The sequence below is a fragment of the Ischnura elegans genome, chromosome 10, assembly GCF_921293095.1.
Source record: "Ischnura elegans chromosome 10, ioIscEleg1.1, whole genome shotgun sequence".
NCBI lineage: Eukaryota > Metazoa > Arthropoda > Insecta > Odonata > Coenagrionidae > Ischnura > Ischnura elegans.
Window position 1 is genome coordinate 52012215 of NC_060255.1, and position 25502 is coordinate 52037716.

General features: G+C 38.0%; 1 protein-coding gene across 2 annotated transcripts; it reads right to left on the reverse strand.

The window, feature by feature from the left end:
- Nucleotides 1–18029: 18029 nt before the first annotated feature.
- LOC124167187 (piggyBac transposable element-derived protein 4-like) lies at nucleotides 18030–22131 on the reverse strand. Of its 2 annotated transcripts, XM_046545022.1 has the most exons (3): nucleotides 21904–22131; nucleotides 21438–21538; nucleotides 18030–20114 (listed from the first exon to the last, which is right to left on the reverse strand). In XM_046545022.1, exon 3 carries the CDS (start codon nucleotides 20111–20113, stop codon nucleotides 18230–18232), a length of 1884 nt encoding a protein of 627 aa, XP_046400978.1. In that variant the 5' UTR covers nucleotide 20114; nucleotides 21438–21538; nucleotides 21904–22131; the 3' UTR covers nucleotides 18030–18229. The 2 variants fall into 2 exon arrangements, with proteins under 2 accessions (XP_046400978.1, XP_046400977.1); XM_046545021.1 differs by having other exon boundaries at nucleotides 21438–22131.
- Between the last annotated feature and the right edge of the window lie 3371 nt (nucleotides 22132–25502).

Consider the following 25502-nt stretch of genomic DNA (forward strand, 5'->3'; position numbering starts at 1 on the left):
AATGAAATCCAAATGAAAATTGTTGGATAAGTACGTGGTTAATTGGAATTTGCCTGCTGTAAATACTATTGCTTAGTGTTATGAAAGGCACCACGGTAGGTCATCGAGGCTTAAGAAATCAGGTTGAATTGTATTTTTATCAATGAAAATTTCTTCAGCTATGCATCTTGCATAAAATTTTAATGTTAAAAGTATTTTTCATTTGAAAAAACTCATAATTATCTGATGGTGATGGCTGACTTGGCCGCGGAAATGTTGGAAATTAAAAAACATTTAACATCGAGTGAAGCCCTAAGAAATTTCAATTATCGTTGAACACCGCTTTACGATGGGTTTCAGATACGATGGAATGGGCAAAAGATCTGAACTGATTTTGAGCTTTAGATTTAGAACATTCCAATATCTCCGAATTTGTATTCAACTCGCAAAATATGTCATAAATGATGTTGTTCTACACCTTATTTGTAAATGGAAGACTTTTTTTTAACTGCATACTCGTCTGAATTAATGCCGATTCAACATGCAATGGAATTCGCTTTACGATCGGTCCACCGCCATGGAATTGTATCGTCAAGCGAGAGTCTTACGATTCACCAGGGCTGTGCGAAAAGTAAATTGTATTTGGTCTTGAATAATATCAATTTTTGAATTGCCAGCTTTTCAAGTAATTAATTCAGTTTTTTTCAATTAATTAATACAGATTCACAAGGAGTTTACAATAAACAAATTGTTTTGGTCTTGAATAATATCTCTCGAAGTATTGATTACTTGAAAAACTGGCAATAAAGTACTGCCTTCATTTGCAGTAAAACTCTTCCATTTTGGGAGTATTATCACATAAAAAATTGAGAGAGTGCTTCTCCTGTTGATATTCTGTCGGCCTCCCTTTTTTGCGTAAAGACGACGAAAGTTGAGAGGGCGATAAATCTTGTTGATGCTTCCCGAAAAAGCAAAGTCAATCTCGTCTTTAGTTAGAGAAAGGTGTGCGAAATCAGTAAACACACGCGACATGCGTTGATTCCCAAAGGTTTTGGCTGCTGCAGCGAGGTGACACGTGAATACCAGGCTATCACCGGTTTCCAGTGCTTGTTTATGACATTCATTTCGTGGAATAGAATTCGTCGCGTGACTTGGCATGTATGAATGGGAAAAAGTCTTCCAATTTCCACGGTTTTGTTTTCCATTTTCCTTTTTTTTATTTTAAGGTCCCTTAGCGGGGTAAGAGATCTCTAGACATATGGTTTTACGTAATGGGACACCGCCGCAGCATAAAGAAAGACGGTGGGATCCCGTGGGAGGCCGCATATCCGACCGCGCCTATGGCAAGAAAATTCCTCCTTACGCGAGGTATTTCATAGCGAAACTCGGGTGCAGTGAAACGAGTTTTATTGCTCCTCCCCTTTCTTCTTCCGACTTCACCAGCATCTCGAGAGGCTTGTCGCTGCATCTCGAATGCCGCGGTCGCTGCTTCAGGGCGCGCGCCTTTCTGTTTTCAACCCATATCTAGGGAAGAATCCCCCGCCGAAATAACCTCACTTTCAATCTCATTGTTTTGTTTGTTTTACGCCGATGAAGCGTCAAGGTTCTTTATATAGGCACGCAAAAATTCTTTGCCCCACCGAGGAGGCAAAAAATGCTCTCTTTTCCATATTGAATAAAATCAGTTGATTTCTTTCTTTGTCTGATGTTAGGATGATATTTTTTCTCTGATACGAGTATATATCCTATTGTCCGGTATGTAAAGGAGTCTTAAAGTATACCTGTTCCGTTATTATTTGTGGGATCATGGGTATTATTGTTTCGCAATGGCATCTCCTGAGTTGAGCAAGGTGTGAATAATGCCTCACTGCAACCGTTATCGATGGTGTCTACTTTTTATATAGCAAAAAATAATCTATTTACAACATCTTGTTTTGTTTGTTTTACACCGCTGAAGTGTCAGCATATTTTATATAGGCACACAAATATTCTTTGCCCCTTCGATGGGGCCAAAAATATACGCACACTTTTCCCTTTTGAATAAAACCAGGTGATATCTTTCTTTCTCCGATGTTAGGATCAGATTTTTCCTCTTATATATATCTTATTACCTGGTATGTAAAGGAGTCGTAAAGATTACCTGTGCTGTTATTAATTGTGGGATTATGGGTATTGTTGTTTCGCAATGGCATTTCCTGAGTTGTACAAGCACTGACTTATGTCTTACTGCAACAGCTAACGATGTTGTCAACCTTTTAGCAACAAAAGAGTAACCTCTTTTACCACATCATTGTTTTGCTCGTTTTACGCCGCTGAAGCGTCAACGTTTTTTTATTAAAGCATGCAAAAATTCTTTTTCCCGCCGAGGAGGGAAAAAATATACCCTTTTGAATAAAAGCAATTGATTTCTTTCTTCGTCTAATATCAGGATCAGGTATCCACCCTGATATTGATCCTATTACCCAGCACGATAAAGGAGTCGTAAAGCTGACAGACGTATTCCTGTGCCGTTGTTACTTGTGGGATCAGGGGTATTATTTTTTCGTCATGGCCTCTCATGGGATACCCAAGTAGTGCTTAATGCCTAACTGCAACCGTGGACAATGGTGTCAATCTTTTAGATAAACAAACATAACCTCACTTACACCGCCTATGTTTTACACCGTTGAAGTGCAAGAACTTTTTTTTTATGTAGGCGCGTAAATATTATTCACCCCGCTGAGGAGGCTAAAAACATTTGCGCTCTATTTCCCTTTTGAATTTCTTTCCTTGTTTGGTGTCAGGATCAGATTTTTTCTCTCATATGAATCCTATTACGTCGCTGTGTCAAGAAGTCGTAAAGTTTACAGACGTATTCCTGTGCCGTTATTACTTGTGGGATTGAGGGTATCGTTTTTTCGCGTTGCCCTCTCTTGGGATGAGCAAGTAGTGCTTAATGCCAAACTACAACAGTTAAGGATGGTGTCAAAAGAATCATCTCATGTTGGAAAAGCTCATCAAATTGAACTCTAATCTGGAGACATTTGAGTTTTTACGAATTATCTCTAGGTGTAGTGTAGGGGGTTATTTTTTGTCGGAATACCGCGTTTCACAATTTCCATATGCCAGACTGAAGTCTCCCATAAAGCGGTGACTTTTCATCAGTTTCGGTCAATTAATTCCTCCCGACATATTTTTCGTTTTAATAATAAATTTAGTGCAACATAACACTTAATCTCATGGGCGTAATAATACGCCATCCATATTTTTTAAATCATGGTTTGTGATTTTTTTTAACAAAGTGGTGCTGTCCTCTTAATAAAAGATGAAAATAAAGCAACAGCAAAATTCTTCATCCAAATAATACCAAACACCTATTCCTCGCAGCAAAGGTTTATTGTTAAGAAATAACACAAAAGTTTTGATGATGTTCGAGACTGAGGTACAAATCTACAGTAATAAGGTCAGCACGGTTTGTGTTAACATTTGAAAGCAGGTAATGGAGAAGGGGTCATGGTTTTTGCCTTTCCACTATAAACACATTATTGAAACAATTATATTTTTCCGTTTTTACTTGCCAACCAGTCAGTATGGACTTCCACTAGCTAATTGCTTTCTTCTGAAAGGCTGGTGATGAATATAACAATTTGATTTTTTTCCTATTAGCAATGATATGACATCTTAACGCATGCCCCATCATGCATGCTACCCTCAACTGCATTATTTATGCATTTGGGGGCTATTAAATAAGTGTTCCGATTGGATCAATTCGGTGAAAGTCGAGTTTGGCACCCATAAATTCAAGGTGAAGAGTAAAGTTACAAAAAATTAATCTAAAAGAAGTTTTCAAAGCATTGCACTCAGTGACGTCATGGAAAAATTATTGCCGGAACGATCTTTTCTTGAATGTTTTACACGTGAAATATTACTCTGTGTTTTTTATTACAAGTAATTATTTACATTTTTAGTTTTAGTGTAGAATGTTTATATTAGAAATTTAGAGGCAACAAAATTGATAAAAGTGTTATTTGACTATTATATCTTTTGTTAAACAGTGCCGGAACAGCATTCCGGCGCGTTCCGGCACCACGAACTGTTGCCACTCGTTTAAATAGAATCCATGAAAAGACAAAAGTTCTTTTTCACCGAGGCAAAGTAGTAATATGAATTTATTTATTTCCGCAAAGAATAGGGTGGTTTCCTATTATTTTTTATTGCCTAAATCGAAAGATTATTACTCCTGGAGTACGTATTTCACGCTTTTAGATTTTTAAATGACATCATCTATTTTTAGCGATTAAATGAAAAGTGAAAATTTTCAAGCGCGCGAAAACGCGACGCTTAAGTATGAATGTCGGGAAGTCTCTCCGCGTGACGTATTTCTGGTTCCCCCTCCCGCCCTGCGAGGTGACCTTGAGGCGAGGCTTAGCGCTGATACGACGCAGGCTGCTAGCGGCTAGCCTAGTACCCTGCTGGCTGGTAGCGCTTGGCTTAAATAAGGATTATTAATAACTTATCAAACGAGGAAAACTTTCCGACCTTAGCCAGTTTTAATAAGTGATTGTTAAGACATGTTTCCCTGAGCTCTGCGCCTAATGCATGCAATGGTAACCTCAGACGACGTATAACTCCTATCTTCTCGTATAGAAACTAGGTCCCTGTGACGTCACGTGGAGTGGCATCGCATGGGCGCCAATCTGGCCCTTTTCAAATGAGGATAAAAATGGACCATTGCCATTCGTCTAACCCGGTATTTCTAAAACAAAATAATTTGTATATTATGAATACGGTAATGGTGGGTAACGAATCGCAATCAATGCCTTTCGTTTTCTTTGATGAAGGAAACCACCCTATTATGCTTAGTCTCAAATATCTTCCTTTGATTCATTACTCCATGTTTCGCCCATTAAATGCTATTATAACTGAATGTTTATGTTCCTATGTAAGTACGCAAAATAAACACGGGTCCATCATGATCAAAATATTATTTCTGTGTTATTACCATGAAAGTCATGTTATAAAAAGCCCCGGTTTATTTTAAAGGACTTTGTAACTTAAATGCTGAATTGGTAAGTTTCCCTCACATCACCTTCATAAGGTTTCAGTGCGGTTTTTTACGGCAGTACATATCTCAGAATGAGTAAGATGTGATTATTTTCGTTTTTAGGAGCGCAGTAACCGTAACTCGCAAAACGTTATAGAAAGAGCACCTTTATTCGACATTCGGGAATTCCACTGCCAGACTCGAGCTGTGTCCTTCTTCTGTGGGATTCTGTTGAATAATTTGCTCAAACTTAATACCACAATTTATCGAATATCAGGTATTATATGTGACTTGTATGATTAATATAAATCCAAAGTTAATTTATATGTTTCATTGAGGTACAGACATTATTTTAGCAAGCTTTAATCGCTATGAAATACATAAGGGCATAATTAATCTAATAATAATATGATAATTAATGCATAAATACACACTATTATCAATCTATATTACGAATATAGGAATCTTGTAATTTAAACTCTTCAAATGTAATTGTTTTCCTATGTGTTGCGGATTAGTGTATTTTATTCTAGAATATTTAATTTTGAAATACATTTATTTCGCAAACCGTATCTTGAGCAGTAAGGATTTGGAATAGAATAATGTAACCTTATCGTATCTGACCTTGCGTCATGGATAGGTTAGTCGTAATTCATAATTAAGAAAAGCCTACTATGTGCTTGAGCGTAAAGTAAATAGCTACTGTTTTAATAGCCAAATATTACTTTCCACATGAATTATACAATTCTTCAACTACTTCCCAAACTTCAATTTATAAATTACTCTAGTACGTACTCAGAGTCAGCATGTCATTATGTCGAACATTGGGTAATTAGTTTAGAATTAAAATGCACGAAAATTTTCCAGTTTGAATAGGCCTTAAAGAGAGAAAAAGGACAGAATCGAAACAAATATGAAAAAAATAACGTATAGGAAAATTTGGTCTTTTTAATATTTCACGAACACTCGGTTTTTTTTGAAGAGGTACGGATTTGAGATAGAATAATATAGCCTTATCATATTCAACTTTTATGGGTTTGGGAGCCGCACGCTAGAATTAAAAGAAGCCTATGGTGCGTTTGAGCGCAAAATGATTAAATATTATTTAAATAGCTAATATTATTATCCCCCTTAAACTTATAAAATTTATCTACTTCCTATAGTTTCATTTATAAATGTCTCAAGTATGTACTCAAGAGCTTATCATATTTTTCAGCCAAACGTTGTGTTATTTGTTTATAATTAGAGTACGCGAACATTTTCCCCTATTTAGAGGGGTGTGGAATAGAGAAATAAATGAATAACAAGGAAACAAAGCTATGAAAAAACACTTACGAATAGGTACCCTTGGTCTTTTTAATATCGTGCTAAAACTCGGTTTCATCCGGAAAAGTACGAATTTGGATTAGAATAATATAGCCTTTTCATATTAAATTTGTTTTATGGATTTTAGAGCCACAATTCATAATTAAAAGAAGGCTATGATGCGATTTAATGTAAAATAAATAGGTCCTATTTTGCCAAACCTTATTTTCCACCTTAACCCTAGAGTGGTGACGCCCGGTCTCACAGACCGAAGATTATTTCCCATCGGTGTCTCAAGCGAAGTATATAATGTTGCAGTTTATGCTTTTCAGTAGCTTCCTGTTTCACGCTGCTCTTTCGATACATAACCGAAAAAATCACTTCGTCAGAGTAATTTGATACTTATTGCTACTTTCGGTCTGCGAGACCGCGCGTCACCACTCATGTTCTGAAATTTCACTTTGTTGCCGGAGTGGTGACGCCCGGTCTCACAGACCGAAAGTGTAACATTGATGTATCATGAGAATAGATTATAATGATGCCGCTTTCACCATCCCTTGGATTCAAATTTAAAGTCTTGGAAGTTACATGAACCCTATATAAGGCCAAGGAATCCTTTTTCCACGAGTAAGTCACTGTGTGCGCGCAGTTGTTAGACCTGCTTGTGGAACGACGCCGCTGTCCACGAGAAACATCCAAGCACAACAACACTAACAGGTACGTTATAAATTTTGGAGTGCATTCATTGGAAATTGCTTATTATCTTCATGCAATTAATTAATTTTACAATATACGGGTACATAATTTCTTTTGGTTAGCACTTATCTCTGGTTCATAATAACTGAGCGAGATGAATGGCATTATATGTAATAACTTATAGTTTTATCATTATCTCGACGGGGTATAATCTGCCCATGTACTCTTTTTTGTGAATCTCCTTTTGCAACTTTTGCGAGAGCTCAGACTGCACTTATCTAACTTGGTGAGTACGCTACGCAGCAATTTCACCTTTGAATTTTTATACCATATGCCTTACATTACTATTCCATATGTTGCATCTAATTTTCCTCTAAATATGCTTTTATTACTGAAATTAGTTAGAGTGATGAGTTATGAGGAGGAACAACAGAGGGTGTCACGGTTGCATTCCGAAGTAGAGAGAGAACCACAAGAATCCCTGCATTTTGATGACGACGACGACGATGACGAGGGAGATCTTTTGGAGGTGCGAGAAGAGAGCAGTGACTCGGAGCAAGACTGGGATATGGAGGACGGAGAAGCAATGAAAGAGGATAACATCTTCACCGGGAAAGATGGGACCACCATATGGAGAAAGAAGACACCAAAACAAAGCATAAGAACGCGTTCAAAAAATATAAGTACACAATTACCAGGGCCTAGAGGAAAAACGAAAGGAATAACAAGTGCTATAGAATCATGGCGATGTTTTTTTTGACAGTTCAATAATAAATATGATTACCGATTGTACTAACAAAGTCATTGATAAGGTTTCTCCTAATTACGGGCGTAGCACGTACGCAAGACCTACTAATGTTCATGAAATTGAAGCACAAATGGGATTGTTGCTGCTTTATGGTATCAATAAAAGTAATCACCAAAATGCCGAAGACCTCTTTAGTACGAAAGGCAATTCAATTGAAATGTTTCGTCTTGTCATGTCACTTCAGCGTTTCCGATTTCTGCTGCGTCATCTAACTTTTGATGACAAAGAAACTAGGGATGAAAGACGTAAAGTTGATAAGCTTGCCCCCGTGCGAGAGGTATTTGATTTGTTTGTTGAAAACTGCAAAAATAATTTCAGCTTATCTGCCCAGGTTACCATAGACGAGAAGTTGGAGGCATTTTGAGGTCGCTGTGGGTTTCGTCAGTATATACCAAATAAACCCGCCAAATATGGAATAAAAATATCTGCTCTCTGCGATGGAAATATGCATTAAACGTCCAACTTAGATGTTTACGTTGAAAAACAACCCGAAGGGCCGTATTCAATGGACAATAGAGCATTTGCCGTGGTAGAACGCTTGTGTAAGCCAATTTATTACACTAACTGTAATGTTACCATGTATAACTGGTTCACTAGCATTGAGCCTCTTGAGAGACTGCTGAATATCTATCAGCTGACTTCAGTGGGCACAATCAGAAAAAATAAACGCGGCTTACCACCAGAATTCGTTCAAGAAAAGGGAAGTAAAGTGAAATCATGTCTGTTTGGCTTTAGGAAAAATTGTACATTAGTTTCGTACGTCCCCAGAAAAGGAAAAAATGTTCTCTTGATTTCAAGCATGCACAACTATGACCAAGTGGATGCAATAACTAAAAAACCTGATATCATTTTCACCTATGACAGCACAAAAGGTGGAGTAGATGTAGTGGATAGGTTGTGTGCTAACTACAATTGCGCTAGACGAACAAGGCTTTGGCAAATGGTCGTGTTTTATTCATTATTGAATATATCAACAGTAAACTCTCAAGTAATATGCACTATAAACAACAAGAAAGAAAGCCTTGTACGGCGTAAATTTATTGAAGGAATTGCATTTTCCCTGATTGAAAAACATCTTAGGAATCGTGCATCTATGGAAAACATACCACGAATCACTCGTTTACGGATAAATGAACTACTGACCATTAAGCCATCGGAATTACCTCCTAATCCTACTGAAGGGCAGATTGGGCGCTGTAAATATTGTGGCAGTAAGAGGAATCGTAAAACGCGAAACTCTTGTAAAATTTGTAACTCATTTCTCTGCCTTGAACACGTAACCTTGCTATGCGAAAGGTGTTATGCCAAAAATTCAGAAGCTTTCTTTTGACGTTGATGCGTAGTTTTCCCCGGCGTTGTCTAGATGATGTCTCCATGTTTCTGCTCGACCTGAAGACGCCGGTTGGAATACCGGAGAACCTGTCGTCACAAAGAAAATCCACGCGGTGAAACCCAGAAACATGGAGACATCAGCTTTCTTTTGACATTGATATTCCTGAAAATCTCCTGATTATGTATGATTGAATATGTTTTTAATGTATGGCATGTAATTTAAATTAACTCTATTGTTAATTATCAATACCGTGTATCTGATTTTTTGTGTACTAATGAAAAGATGCCGATGTATAAATATTTCTTCCTGTTCTTCAACATTTAAATGAATAAAAGTTGAAAAATGAAAATTTGAAATAAATATTTATAATTAGCAATACAATTTCGTATTATGAAGCTAATTCAAATTTCTTCAACTCAATTAATCTTCCAAACAGCATAAGAGACCACATCGGTCCAGGAGACCGTCGTCACCACTCGTGAACCAAAAATTCACGTCACTACTCTAGGGTTAAATATAAATAAATTCATCTACTTCGCACACCTCATTTGCAAAATTACTTTACTCCGTACTCGGAGCTAAGCATATATTTCTGCCGACCGTTGGGTTATTTCTTCATCATTAAAGCACGTGATTTTTTTTCCTGTTTGCGTGGGAGAGCGTATAAAAGGAAACAAAACTAACAAACGATGTTATTGGTTTTTCTATTGCTAGAAAACACACATTTATCTGGAAAAGTAGGGATTTGGAATAGAATAATATAACCTAATTATATTTAACCTTGTTTAATGGGTGGTTTAGCTGTAATTCACAATTAAAAACGCCCTTTTTGCGCTTGAATGTAAAATGAATACGTGCTATTCAACCAAATATTTTTTCCACCTTAAGTATATATAATTCATTTACATCCCAATCTTCCATTTCAAAATTCCTCTATTACTACGTTCGCACTCAGAGCTAAACATATTTTTCTGCCGAACGTTGAGTTATTTGTTTATAATTAAAGCACGCAAACTTTCTTTCTATTTGGAGAGGCGTTCTAGAGCGAAAAAAGCACAACAACGAAACAGAACTGTAAAAAAAAAACAAACGAATAGGTACGCTTGGGATTTCTTTTTTGTTTACGTCGGAGACGTAATTCTCGCGGTGGCCGTGATTCTTCTTTTTTTCAGTCCTCTCGCGGGGTGACAGCTAGTTGAAAATAATTTCTCTGGGGCAATTCCAGCGTGCGGTACTCTCTGTCTCTTCGCTTCTCTCTCTTCCGTTTTGCTCTTCCCACCGTTTACCGTGCTTCCCCGTCCTTCAGCTCTCCGCGTTTGGCGGCCCGGGCTTATCTCGCCCGCATTTAATGTCACTCCGCTTTTGTTGGCCAACTGCTGTAAATCTTGGGAGTGGACCTGCCACCGTAGCGTCGGCTCGGGTCGCTCTCTCTCTCTCCCTCCTTTGGGAGCCGTGAGGCCGCGCCGCGTGACCACGTGACGTCCTGCCAACCACGGCCAATGGGCTGCGATTCGGAATGTTTCCCCAGACAAAGACGATAAGGATTGTATGTAGGTTGTGCGACGGTTTGGTTGTGGCGAGTTTTATGTTTGCATTAAAGGGTGTTAGTTGGCTATGGAGATGAAGGAGACGTAAGGTGATTGGTTGGCGTGAAATAAGCTGACCAACGATTTTTTTTATTTTCAAAAGAGGAGCGGCAATAATATGACGTTATTAAGGGGATTGTTGCCATCATCGAATTCGAATTTTACGCGATTAGTAACAGAAAAGGTCAATTGTTTCCTTTAAGGGGGGGGATAGTAATAATGGAAAGTTAGGTGATAGTTGTCATCATCGACGTTAAATTCTAATCAGGGCGATTCGTTTCCATAAACCCTCAAGTTATTGCTAGGTGACCTGCGTTTGATAAATAATAACATAAATAATAAAAAGGCCATTTTTACCATTACCATTGTATATGCCCACTTGTGAATTAATGGCTATAGGAGGATTCGGAATGTTTCCCCAGACAAAGAAGATAAGGATTGTATGTAGATTGCGCGACGGTTCTGGATGCGGCGGATCGAATGCGTATATTTATGGGCGTAAGATAGGTACGGAAATTAAGGAGTGGAAAGGTAATTGGTTAGCGTAAGAGAAAAGGAGGTCTACGTAAATTTTCTCTTTTCAGATGGGAGTAATAATTGGAAAGCGGACTAATTAAGGTGATGATTACCATCATACTCGTCAAATTCTAGACTAGGACGATTCGTTTCCGTAAATCCTTAAACTATTTCTGGTTGACCGGGCTATAAGATAGGTACGTAAATTAAGGAGTGGATAGATGATTGTTTTTAGTAAAGGGGAAGGTGGCCCAAGTAAATTATTTCTTTTCAGGGGCATTTTATCCATTTAGTCACATTCATAATGGAAGAAAAGCGCGTCACCATAGTTCGCACATCTTTATAGCCGCTCGAGAGGCGTCTTCATAGACCGCAGGCTCCTTTCCTACGTTCTCGGATCTAAAAATATTTCATCGCTTCTCTTAAAGTTGTTAACATCGATTTGTTTAACGCCGACGAGGCGCCAAATAAGGGACAAGTCGTCTCACTACGCATCGTTTTTTACCTTCTACCATCTTCTGATTTATATTATCAAAGATGAACGCCCTCCTAGCAGCACACGCGGGATGAATTTTGCTGCATTCGAGGCGTTGGAGGGGGAGAAGCGAGCGGGGAGGGGACGGGATCGGTTTGCTGCTCTTGTATCCGCGACGCTGCGTGGGCGTTGGAATATTTTCTTCGCGGGCGCGGACTAAAATTAAGCATTTTGTGGCTAAACTGTGGCAGATACGTCAAAATGCACGAAATTTGTGTCCGAAAAGGACAGTAATTCGGCAAAATCCATAAGGAATGACCATAAAATATTATATTTTTCGAATTTTGACCCTCCCCCCCCTAAATTGCATTTGAGCGAGGGTCAGGGGTTCACGTAGAGGTCTCAAAATTTTCAGGCCTTATTTTTGATCGATCCCACAACATTTTTTCATTGGGCCAGATGGATTTGAAAAAAATCGATTTTTGCGATCCGCCCTAATATGTACCTACTTGTGAATGCACGACGAAGCTGAATATTCCTCTCTGAATTCTTTGATTGCCTTTAATGATTATACATTTTTATCCGAATTATTACAGATATATAACCTTCGCCTATTTTATTCCTTTCTAGATGGAGTTTGACGTAAATAAAAGGTATGTAACTCTTTTGGTGTTTCAATCACAAGGGGTATTTTTGATTAGGTACTTATTTAAGTTAGAGCTCATCCCAGGATTGAGGGTTGACATGTGACTCTCTCAAGGGTATGCATCTCTTTTCTTTGAGTCATTCATAGTTATTTCGGGATATCTTTGCGTCAAGGATAAAATTAAACTCTTACATTATATGTATCGCGGTCATTGTGATAAAATCGTCAATTTATATTTTACACCCCATGCCACAAGGATTTTATATTTCAATTTGGTCTAAAAAATAAGATTTTGAAAACGGAATGGTTATTATTTCCGTTAACGATTAAAAATTTATTATTCATTATAGAAAATGCAATTTGAAAAACTATATGTTGTGAAAAAGCCTCAGAACAAAATGGATATATTACCAAAAAAATTCCTATCTACTCATTTTTTCTATCCAATCTAAGGAAGATATAGATGTAGCCTTCTTTTGATACGATTTTTTAAATGAAACCATTAAAAAAAGGTGTACTTGCATAAGCAATGTGTGATTAGAAATGTATCAGGAATTTATGGCGCGATAAATATCGATGCATTTGAAATTCATCCTCGAGGAAGGTTCTTTTGAGTACCTGTAAATAGTTAATTATGATCGTGGAAGATAATATTATTTAGTCGCTCATTTCTTCTTTTGTCGTCTTCCATTTTATGGGTCTGATAAAAAATATTCGTATTTTCTGATCATTATTTTCCAAATATGATATTGTGCATAACACTTTTTTGCTGATAAATGTCTCCCCAAGGATCGCGAGTAAACGAATTCAGCACTCGATAGTAAAGCCAAATCAGCCAGCGACGTGGCTTAAACTTTTGCAAAAATTATTCGGAGCAAATGAATGTAGACATAACAATTCGCTTTTTTCGCATTCGAAAATATATCGCTTCGTATCTGATGGATGTAATCTAGGATTCGCTGGTTCAAAGAACAAAAACCGGCAAAAAACTGCTTTCTTACTACGTTTAACTCATTTATACATTACTGTGATGCAAGTTTTAAAGAAACGTTTGCACTGGTGTGGTACGACAAATAATATATTTAGCAATTGGCGCTATCACAGTTTTCTAACACATTTTGAGAGTTGCAATTCTGGTCGGCTATTGCTATCCGTTTTATGCCAGGAAAATCATATTTTTTATTTTTAAGCAAGGAAAAAGTCTCAAAACAGTATTTATAGTATGATAACATGTAATATTGGATAAAATGTAGGTAATCCAAACATAGTATGGTTATGTTTTCCTATTCGTGGAAGGTCTGTGTCTTAAAGTTCGAATACATTTGTTTTTATGGACTTTTCTGGACTTACCAATGTATTAAAAATATACAATGTTCTCTTTACCATTAAAGAGTAATTGTTTTGCGCCCCGGGATAGTTATTTTTTTCAGTGTAAAATCATCGGATTTACGAATACGTAATGTTGTCCAATGTTTAACTTCATTTAGCACATTAACTTGATCACTAGAACCTGCATTTGTATTATTACCTGTATACTTATTCGGCAGCGGATCCAAAATAGGGACAAGGGGGGTCTAGGAGGATCTCATCTCATATATATACGACAGTTGAACGTTTACCATTTATCTAGTGTAAATTGGATACCCACAAGAGGGCGGGGGTATAGCCCCACTCAGCCCCTCTCTGGATCAGCCACTGTACCTATTGTTGAGATTGTACGGATTCCTCTGTAAAGGTGGATAACCGTTAATCTCTACACCTTATAGCTAATCGCAAGCAAAACAGCTTTGTTGGCGGAACTTATCGAGGGATAAAGTTTATCCACGGTCACTTTGAAATCTAAACGGCTTACTTGGGTGAATTGGATTTTTCATGGATTTCCACTCACAGGGTAGTGCTCCACAGAATTATAAGGGTTGCCTACTTCACGTATTATTTTAATTAAAATAATTACGGCCACCCGGCCTGTTCCTTAACAAGTCAAATTAATATATCTGCTTTGAAAGAACTAGACAAGAATCGCCTTAAACTATGAGGAAAACGAGACTTTTTAAATTGCAGGTTATCTAGATTGAATTTCTTCAACTTCACATTAGCCACTTTAGTCTTTTTCTTTAAATTTCCTCTGCTGCGTTTCCATAAGAGCACACTTTTAAGTTAATAACCTTGAGTTACCGGAAACTGAATTGAAATTTTTCGTTAAAATTAAATATAATGATGCAACGATTCATCCAGTGCATCCCGAAAAATATATCGACTATTTTTGCAACCACATACGCCTGATAGACATTAATTTTTAATTATCATAAGCTGATTTATTTTTCCAAATAGAGGTATGTGCAGAAGAGTGAATTAATACTATCTAATGCTTTATAAACCACTAATTTAGCATCTATTACTACGGAATACCGTCTAATAAAACTTAATGTGACATTGAGAAGAATCTCACGCTGGTATTAGTGTAAAAATTTATAATAAGTAATGGTTATTTTATTAGACTAGACAACCAAAGTAATGCTGTTATTGGCATGAGATTTATTTAGAAATAAAGAAGCAAGAAGGAAAGCATGAATTATAAAAGTAACCACAAAATGTACTGCTTTTTGAATATGCAGTGAATTATTTGTCATTCGATGGAGATTCCTTCCAGGAAAAAAAGGAAAAAACTCCATTTTGGTGCAGTAAATATCACTAGAAACTCACACAAATCCTAATTTGAATAAGCTCCGACGTCACATGAGCATGAAATCAGTACACGGTCATCTCATGCGTTTTTTCTCTTTTTGCAATCTTGGTCATTTTTGCGGACGTTCTGAATAATTATGATAATTTCGCAAATAGCTAGCGGGGACATGAATCGTACAGAGATTCGTGGAGTAGTTAATCAAAGGCTCATTTTAGTTTTTTCTCTTATCTCCATTTTAATATGCTTTAATGTGTCTCCGCAGCGTAAGCTTCACAATGGAGACCAGCGATATAAAATTAACTGATGGTATCGTGCACTTAGCAAAAAATTCAGCCTTAGCTGGCGCGCATGCGCTTTTTACGTGTTTTACTTGTCAATACCCGTTGGCTTTGCCTCGAAGAAGGGCGTTTGGACAGTCTTTACTCAATTTAAAAATGTATTTCTCTACATATTTCATAAGTACTATGTGTCTCCAAAACGTTCGAAACGATCTCTGAGCTGCTGCGATGTAGACATATAAATTTTCAATCCTTACTTGATTGGTAGGATCATTATTTAACTTCTTGAATCAAGTGACTTTGGTTTATTTTCAAAAGAAAATGAAGTCCTGGACATGCGCGGGTATCGCATTTACAATTTTCATATAGATCAGCCAGACTTTAAGCTTGTATAAGATGAATAAATTTCGCTTAAAATATTTACGCCTAATGATCAGTATTTTCTTGCCTTTAAAATATGAAAATGCCAGTAATAATTTGATGAAAATGGGTAAAATGCATTTTTCAAGCAGTCACTCAAAAGGAAAATTATATCTTCACCAGCACTCAAGGTCACTCAATGAGCAAGACTTGCCACTAGAGAGTAACACTAATTCCATATTTACATAAGGCAGGTTTAAATTATAGTTATGTATGATTTATTTTGATACATTCGCATTAAGTTTAAAATTGGCGTACTTATAATGAGGTAGAACATTTATTTTTAGTTAATACATATGCATTCCTATTCACGTACAACTCTATTGAATATGGATTAATTTGAGAAATAATTAGAATACATTCGGGATTTAAACTTAGTACTTATTCCGTTGAAATTTAGTATGAATTATATAATTATAAACGTTTTAGTCGACTAAATAGTGACACGTGGGATTGGTATAAAAAATAACAGTCAAGGCGGCATCGTATTTGCTTCTCAACCTCAAAGTGAATGTGTACTGATCCGCTGCGATTTCAACCGATTTTTCATTTCCAAAATAGAGGATAATTCGCCATTTTTGAAATTCCTTTCTTTGCGTCGGCATATTTTTACTTACTCGATTTATTAAGATTTGAAATGAAACTTTTGGTGGAAGCCTTGGTACTGAGAGCACACATCCAATATTGCGTGCCTAAAGCCTCCTTTGTCCTAGCCCTTATATACACAGTCGTCAGTGTTAGTTCTTAGAATATTTCTAGATTTATCAGATGGCCTTCCTTAACTGCTGTTGCAGTTATTTAGGCTTCCGACATTGAATAGATTATTAACCTCAATATCATTGAATTTTTAATTAAATCGTTCATTTCATTGCTGAAGTTTTTAAAGTCTCAATAAACATGCAATGACATAACTTCTTTGAAGAAGTAGTTAACTCCGTTGTGGACGAAGAACCCCGAGAACTTGGATTTTGTATCACTACGCTTTGGAGTTATAGAATAAGGGTCCAAACTGAGCTTCCTTTTTTTCGAGAGTGAGGTGGGTCTCTCCTTTCGCACGGCTAACCGGCCAATTGGGGTGAGGTAGAGAGGTAGACGTAGACCGCCCTTTAGGCTAGGCAGGATAGGGATCGAAGGCAAAGAGAGAACTGATTGTGACTCGCAGATTCGAGAAGGACTTACGGTCAAAGAGTGCGCGGGCGCCTCGTGTGTGGAAAGGGCCGTAGGTGTAGGTATGTGTGCAGGGTGTTCCGGAGGGAGTCTGCGATACCTACTTCAGAAGGTGGTTGGGGATACAATGTTACGAATTTTTTTCCTTCAAACATGGGGTTACTCCCTTAGATGCTGAACTATGGCAACGCAAACATTTTTTGGAATTCAAATTTGTAGTTTCTATTAAAAAAATTTATCGAGCATCCAGATTTTTCGACATTTAATGAAATAGAGACTCTGGATTTTTACATTAAGGGCATAAAATTATTACGATTTATTACGATAAAAGGATTTTTACCTAAGCACATAAAATCATTACGATTGGACGTAAAGGTGCGATTATAATCGTCTGAAACAATGGATCACAAATTTGGTGAAATTACGCATTCGAATTATTGGTACTCGATCAAAGCTCTCTTTTAACCCTTTCAACGCTGAGGCTATTTTTTGTATGGCTTTCCCCTGACTGAATGCATTTTTTTGGGTTTTTCAGTAATACTGTACCTAAGAAACAATTATTCTTCAGGAATTAAAAAAAAAAAATTTTTTAATGCTAAAAATTTAAATTTTTTCAACGGACGTGAATTCACGTCCTCAGCCATACGCTTGAGGCCGCTTTGAGTTATGCAGGGTAGTATCAACGCCCCTTTGCGACCATATATCTCTCCTAAGTTTTTAGCTACCCCTATTGCTGGGAAAAAATGCAAAGCCTTTCAAATATAGTTATGCAATATGAAGTCTTATTTTTATATTGATTTAAAATTCCATAGTCATACTTTATCAATTTTGTAATTATTTTGCAAATGCTGAAATTTTTCTGCTAAAAACGCGATCTGCTATAACGGTTACTACAACGACTAAATAGCTATTTCTCGCACTCGTTCTTATGTTCTGTGAAATAATAGAATGAAATATGCTGTATGCTATTTTGACATTTGAATCTAATATTTTTTTTTTATTTCGTTACGAAATTTTGCAGCAAGAACTAACACAGTTTCTAGCAGGATTTATAAATGAAAAAAAAAACTTTTAAAACAAGCATAATTTATTTTTACATAGCGCTAAACAAATAAATAATATACACAAAATGCAATCGCACAAATTCAAAACAAGCACAAAATCCTTTTACAATACTATTTACAAATTTAAAAACGTAAAAATAGAACAGAAATTACAACTTCATCAGACTGCAGAGCAAAAAAAAACATATTATTTATACACAAATAAAAAAATACAGTTTCCATCATTGCAATTATTATGTACAAATATTTACAACCGCATATTTTCGTGGAAGGCCGTGAAACATGTGTCGACGCAGAGGGGAGGGTGTCCCTCGCAAGCAGGGCAAAAGAACGTTGTGTCTTTTCTTATCCCCTTCTTCTGGCATTCCCGGCACCTTCTTTGCACCGTTCTGTTCCTCTTGCTTTTTTCGTCAATTGGAAGGGTGTGAGGGAAATGCCTTGATAAGCCTACGCCTCTGGAAGGGACTGAAGGGGAAAGGCCTGAAGGGCGAGTGAAAGCAGGTGAAAGTAAAGATTTGATTACCGAAAGCCGAAAGTCATAAAATGAATATCTGGGATGTAATTTCTTATACAAATAATAGCTATTGAGGAGGAGAAGGTGGAAGATGTGAATGCCCAACTTCTTGTACCACTTGAGAGTTTTTCGCTCAATTGGATAATAGGACATCATCTGATCAGTATGATCAATGCCCCCCATTGCCTCGTTGTATCTTGCAATTGCCTCAGGTTTGGGTATGGTTCCCCCTCCCCTTCGGCGGGGGACATCGATCATTTCGCCGCTATACTGCGAACTGATCATCAGTACTTCTCTCTTGTCTTTCCACTTCATGACGCAGACACCGTCATCAGTGTAGGCATTCACAACTTCCCCCTTCTTTAATTTTTTTGAATTAATTTGGGGAGGATTACCCTTCCGGTTAGTTCTCAAAGTTCCGGTACAATAGGTCTTCCGCTCCAGTAGTTGGTGGGCCAAATTGACACTGTTGTAATAATTATCCATAAATAATGAATGGCCAGCATCAAGGTGACCCTCCATTAGCTTATTCACAACAGTGTCAACGTGGCCTCGGCCTCCTACATCAGCGTCACTAGATCCTGTGTAAACGATAAATCTGAGAACTAAACCGGAAGGTTCCGTTAGCATATAAATTTTGATTCCATATTTATGTTTCTTCCCCTTCAAAAACATTCGGAAAACAAGTCGCCCCCTCCAGAGAAGCATAGACTCATCAACGCAGAGTTTTTGCGTCGGAGTCACGGCATTACTTACTGAGTCATGAAAGAGGTCTATTAGGGGGCGAATTTTATATAGTCGGTCATTTGGCTGAGGCTGACCAGGTTCTGGGTTTTTCGCAAAGTGCAAACATTGCAAAATACCCGAGAACCTGTCACGGCTCATGCATCCCCGAAAGCAAGGAAAGTTAAATAGGAAGTCCTTGCTCCAGAAGTCCGATATCCTATTTAATCTGATTGTTCCCATGTGGTACAGGACGCCTAAAAATACAAGGAACTCCTCTTTCGTCAAGGATTTCCATTTAACAATCCTTGCTTTCGGGGCTACATTCTGCGCCTTCAGCTCGTCGGCAAATCTATTTGTCTCTCTCACAGTCAATTCGAGGATACTGTCAGTCAGTAAAAGATTAAAAAAGTCGGGGGGTTGGTCTCCTTGAGGTGAAGCAGTCATACCAGGGGTCTGGGTAAATGGAATGGGGTCTATTGTCGGTCTGTCAGAAGTCCAGGTGTAGGTGGTCTGTCTTAGTCTGGCAGTGGTGGCTTGCGAAGAGGTACTCGGGAGGCCTGAATCTGGGGATAGCAAGTCATTACCCTGCGAGGGATCCTCTTCCTCCTCCGAATCATCGTTATCACTCCCGCTGCAATCCGTTTCATCGGAGAAGGTACTATCTTCTTCCTCACTGTCATCTTCCTCTTCTAGCAGCCTCCGGAGTTCCTCCGTGGAGGTTATTACTCCCGAAGCTGCCATTCTCCTCGACTTCGGTGGAGGAATGTCCTCCGTATTATCCTGAGGATCAGGAGTACGCGGGGGACTGACTTGAGAAGTCGAGGGTTGAGGACTCTCCCTAAGGGTGGATTGCTCCACACCCCTTTTTTTTCCTCCCCGAGTTTTAACCATTCTGAAACATGATAAATGAAAGCATAGTATGATGGCATACTTTTATGGACTAAAAAAACATTTTGGATAATAATGTAAATTTTCCACTATTTATAAGATCTCGATTAAAAAAAAGAAAGACCTGATTTTAGTAACATATTGGTTCAATGATGAATGAATAAATTAGCGAATATAGCAAAATCTCAATTTATTTAAAAAAAACTATGGCGAGTTTGGTGTCGTTTTCCATCATTTTAAAAAAACTTTCTAAATATGGTATGTGTAGCATTCATTAGAAAACATTTAGCTTGTATCGCTATGCTATTAAATGCCGAAGAATAACTCAGATCTACTCCACTCCCATTGTCATAGGCCGGGGTAGGGTGTTTGCCTGCGGAGGATTATAAGGGTTGAACCTGCAGGTACCCGGAGACCAGCGGCCGTCCCGTTTTACACAGAGCATGGGCAGAGCTATTTACCGCTGGGAGATGACATGCATTCCGAAATATTCTCAGAGGGAATCCCCGAGCCAGTCGGTAGACCATTGAACTCTGCTTCATAATAAGAAAATATCCTCTGACGCCATCCTGCTTGAGGGTTCTTCCGCCCCAACACCCTCATCCCTAATGCTTTTCACGTGGCAATAAACCCTCTTTGTGTCTGCGAAACTTCCGAAAGCAGGGCCAAGAAGGTCGCGCGGCACCCCGGCAACTGATCAAACAAAAGAATATACGGAGAGAGTGAAAGGTATCTGAAAAGAGTGAAATGTCGAAGACTACTAAAGATATTGCTAGCGACCACTTCAACTCCAACTTTCAAAACATCCTTTTCTGAACAGCCAAATCTCTAACGGGAATGACAACACTCCCACGGATAATTCTTTTTCTTGATTTCCTGATTATGCAGATACCAAGAACACAAAGTTATTTTCATTCGTAATGAACAAAGATATTTTGTTACGCAGCAAGCGAGGACCGCAAAATTTTAACAAGAATACCAAAATGTTCTTTGATATCGTGTCTTATTTTTTATGTTTCCAGCATTATGACAGTGGTAATTAATCACAAATAACAGCAACAACACTTTCAACCTTCAGTAATGAAGGCAATATGTGCTTATACTTACTAGTAATAGGTACGAGTTTACAAAGAAAAATTAACAATTTATGCATGAATTTGTAATGCACTGGTCCGAGGATTAAATATAAAAATTTAGGAGCGCATAACTGTCATTTGAAAAACAAAATAAATGAAAATGTTACATGAGCAAAAATAAAAAATAGCTACGTTTCGCAAAAAAATATTTTGAAGCAAAAAAAGTATAACATAATGATTCATTAACTCACCCAAATTGAAGGCAGACGAAGGAAACAAAGTTGATAAATACACAGGATCGGGATGTTTACAGCTCCTGAATTCTTCAATAAATTCTTTGCTGCTGCAGTATCTTGTGTAGGAAGTAATAAGAAGAAATAATGAATACACGGTACATGGGTGTTTAAAATAAAAATAGGATCTATGCACAATAAATGATAAAAAATGCATTCAATGCTTCATCGCCATATTTCATCGCTAGTACGTGAAGAATATTCGAAGAATATTTTGGATAACGAAAATTTATCGCCGTAAAAGTCGAAAAAAAAAATAAACTGAAAATTTTCATTTTCTTTTTACTTGAAAAACATAAACCTAGTTATCAAAATACATATCTATAACACATATATCAACGCACAATTAGGTAAATAAAAGGCAAATCACGCATAATTACAACAGAAAATGAAATGGAACAAGGAAAAAAAAATGTTTACGTACCTCCAAGTGAAAGCGTCTTCGACCGTAATATTCACCCCAGCAAGAAGAACTGACCTTCCCCAAGCGATGGTAGGGCTGTAACTGACGGCTGTGAGCCTGCAAGAGCCCCTCCGAACGACTTGGACGCAGTGGTGCCGCTATTAAAGCCGCCGGGTATTGGACGTGAATTCACGTCGGGCCGCCATTAGCTAGGAATCGCTGGACGTGAATTCACGTCCAGCCGCGCGGAAAGGGTTAATTTAGCTCAAAGATGATTTTTTTCAGACAATTGGTCATATCATCGCACATTTTCGTCCAAACTTGATTATTAAATGCCGTTAAAAATCCAGAATATTAAGCCGGAATCACACGATCATTATTTTTGTCCCTCTTAGTGATCACTCGAGCGAATGCTTTTCTGGACCGAAAAAGTGATCGCTCGAGTGATCATTCTTCTGAATCACACGGTCCCTCCCATCGTCGCTTCTCGCATCATTTCCGATATCACAGCTCGTTGTCATAGGACACGCATCACGAAAATATATAGCGTGTTTATGTTTACTATGTCGTTCCTACGATTGTCAAACGTTGCACTGCAATCGCTCCATACGTTCTGATTGGCTGATATGGTGTTTCAGTGATGGATAAAGTGATGAGAATCCTAATCATTGGAGTGGCCACGAAAAACAGTTGCGCGTGACGATCATTTCCGAGTGATCGCTGGAGTGATCACTCTAAAATAACGAAAAAAAAATGATCGTGTGATTCAGGCTTAAAATAAGATGTTGCAAAAGCTGGATGCCCAAGGTAAACCGATTGCATGGAAACTGCAAAGTGCATTCATAAAATGTTTGCATTGCCATAGCTAAAAAACTAAGGAGTTGTGACCCCATGTTTATGGAAACAAATGCCTAAAAATATCTCCCCTATTACGTCATGATGTATTGCTGATTCCTCCTGGAATACCTTGTATTTATGGTACATATGTAACAATTATATTCTGAAAAAAAACACGCAAACGCAATTATCCCTTATGCCTACGTATACTGCTTTAGATCGTTAATTAATGAATGAAAAAACACTCCCTAGAAACATATTGAAACTGTATAAACATTGCCTCTTATTTTTCTGTCAATATTAAAGGTTCAGTAAAGGACAGTTAAATAAATTCCCTCCGTTATTAACTCAGAGCCAATAAAAAATGATTTTTTTGGAGGTAAATGCGTAGTAAATACAATGGAAATGAAACCCTCGCATTGCCCAAAATTATTTACAAAGGCGAAGAATTAAAGGCAATAAAAAAGTGATTTTTTGGAGCTAAGTATGTATTGAATACAATGGAAATGAAACACCCTCGCATTGCCCAAGATTGTTTACAAAGGCAAAGAATTAATCAGAATCTTAAAAATAGTTCAAAGGATGAGAGAATAAGGATACTTTCTTTAGGCATAGAGTAATAGCTGCATATAATTGAGAGGATCGTTTTTTTTCAACCTCCGATGGGCCATGATCAGAAGATGAAGTGGTTAATTAAAAATTATTTCATTGCTAAATGTTGAGTACACATGTGGTGTCTTTTCAACGTAATCGCCTCGGCGATTGAGGAATTGGTCGTGCCTTTGTGGGCAAGCTTTACTATACCTCCTTCATGGAATGTTGCCGCCAATGACTTCCAATGAATTATGCCTTTGTCCTAAAGCTGAAAGTCTGAAAACGCTTCCATTCAAGCCACATTTTCATTTAAGCGTAATGATGGAAGTCACACGGCACTAGGTCGGCATTGCACGGCAGGTGATCGAAAATATCCCATTGCAATTGCTCAAAGGGTAGTTGGGCTGCGTCAGCACCATGATGACGGTCGTTGTCATGGGTCAGAACACTTCCAGAAGTCAGCATGTCTCTTCTTTTGTTTTGAATGGAAATAGGCATAATGTTTCACACTGTTTTACACTCTAGCCACAGTGCATAAGTGCATAAAAAATAATCTCTTTTATCGGTGTTAAGGTCAAGACATGTCAATGCTGAAGACGTTCGGCGAGTTTTCTGGCTGTCGCTCCGCAGTGCAGACTTGGCGGGAGAATCAACTGAGGCAGTGTTGTTGATGAGATTGCCACTAACCTTAAACTAACAACTTAACGGTCAGAAATTACTTGAGCGTGTAGTACGGAGGACGCGCAGTCGCCCAATGCACGCAGTAATCACCTGTCGCTTGTATGGTGTTTTTGTTGGCTATCAGAGGATAAAAAAAAACCTCCCTTGTAACTGCAAAGTGCATCAAAAATGTTTACGTTGCCATACTTAATTAACTAAGGGGTTGCGAACCTATTTTTATGGGTAAAAATGCTTAAAATTATCTCCACAATCCCCCCATGAAGTATTGCAGATACTTCCTGTAATATCTTGTACACTTACGTGTAGGCACGTGTTTGGGTGGCGGTGTGGGGCATGGAGATCAAAACGGCATGCCATTTCGGGTTCACCGCTTTATCCACCCCAAATGCTCAAAGTCTGTGAACTTTCTGGGGGGCAGTCCAACATGTCGGCGGAAGCCACTCTCCGCTGCACCGTAAACCCAGACGCATTGCGCGCCACCTCTACGTACCTCTCCCTTCCACTTAATTCAGCAAAGTTTTGAAACGGGTCGCCGTTGCAGGCGGAAGTTTTGAGTCTCCCGGACAGCTGTACTCGACGGCGAGTGGGAGGACTAACAAGGGGGCATCGTTTGTTATCGGTCGGTATGGCGGGGAAGTGGCGCGGGATGTGGACTGAAGCTCGGAATGAGGGGAGTGGGAGGGAGTATAAAGAGTAGGATATGAGGTTTCCCCCGGTATACAGGAGGAATGCACTGTGGAATCAAACCTAGCCGTCTTATGAGGTCATTTGCATCCAGTGCTGAAATAGTGGGGGAATAGCCGTGCGAAAGATTTAGAGGAGATACATTTTTTGGAGTCTTTCTTTTTCATTTGAGCTAATGTTAGTTTTTCCTTAAAATTTCCCGAGCAATGAACTCACTCAGTTGCAAATAAGTTTTTGCATAAAATATACAGTTTCCGGCGTAAGTCGGTGGAAATCTTTGATATTTAGCATAATGAAATTATAAACTTAACTTTTCAAAGCTGCCATGAAAATGGTATTATTTGCCGAAATCTGGGTCGGTAGAAATAAAGCGTTGAAGTAGACACGTGATGTCATTATGTTAAATACTGTAAGTTTTACTTTGTGAAATTTTCTGAGTGATGAATAATATATGAAATTAGCCTTACATTGAACATTGACATAAATGATCATCAATCGAATTCTCGGCTTAAATTACCGATGAATGTGAAAGATGAAGGCAAAATTTATAATTGTTTCTTTCCTACCCGATTTTACTGTTTTTTTATGTTCAGTATCCTTAATTTCACCAAATTGGACTAGAATCAAAACTATTTTGATATTAAATCTCATAAAATTTGGTGAGGTGTACGTGAAGACGAGGTTTCCCCCGAAATGGGGGAGGATTGCACTGTGGGATGAATCGCAGCCGTCTTATGAGGTCGTTTACATCTACTGTTCAAATAGAAGGGACTAGCAGTACGAAATATAGTGAGGGGATACGTTTTTTGGTGTCTTTCCCTTAT

Coding starts and splice junctions, on each gene's coding strand:
- LOC124167187 (XM_046545022.1), bottom strand. CDS start 20,113: ATGGTTAAAACTCGGGGAGGAAAAAAAAGGGGTGTGGAGCAATCCACC.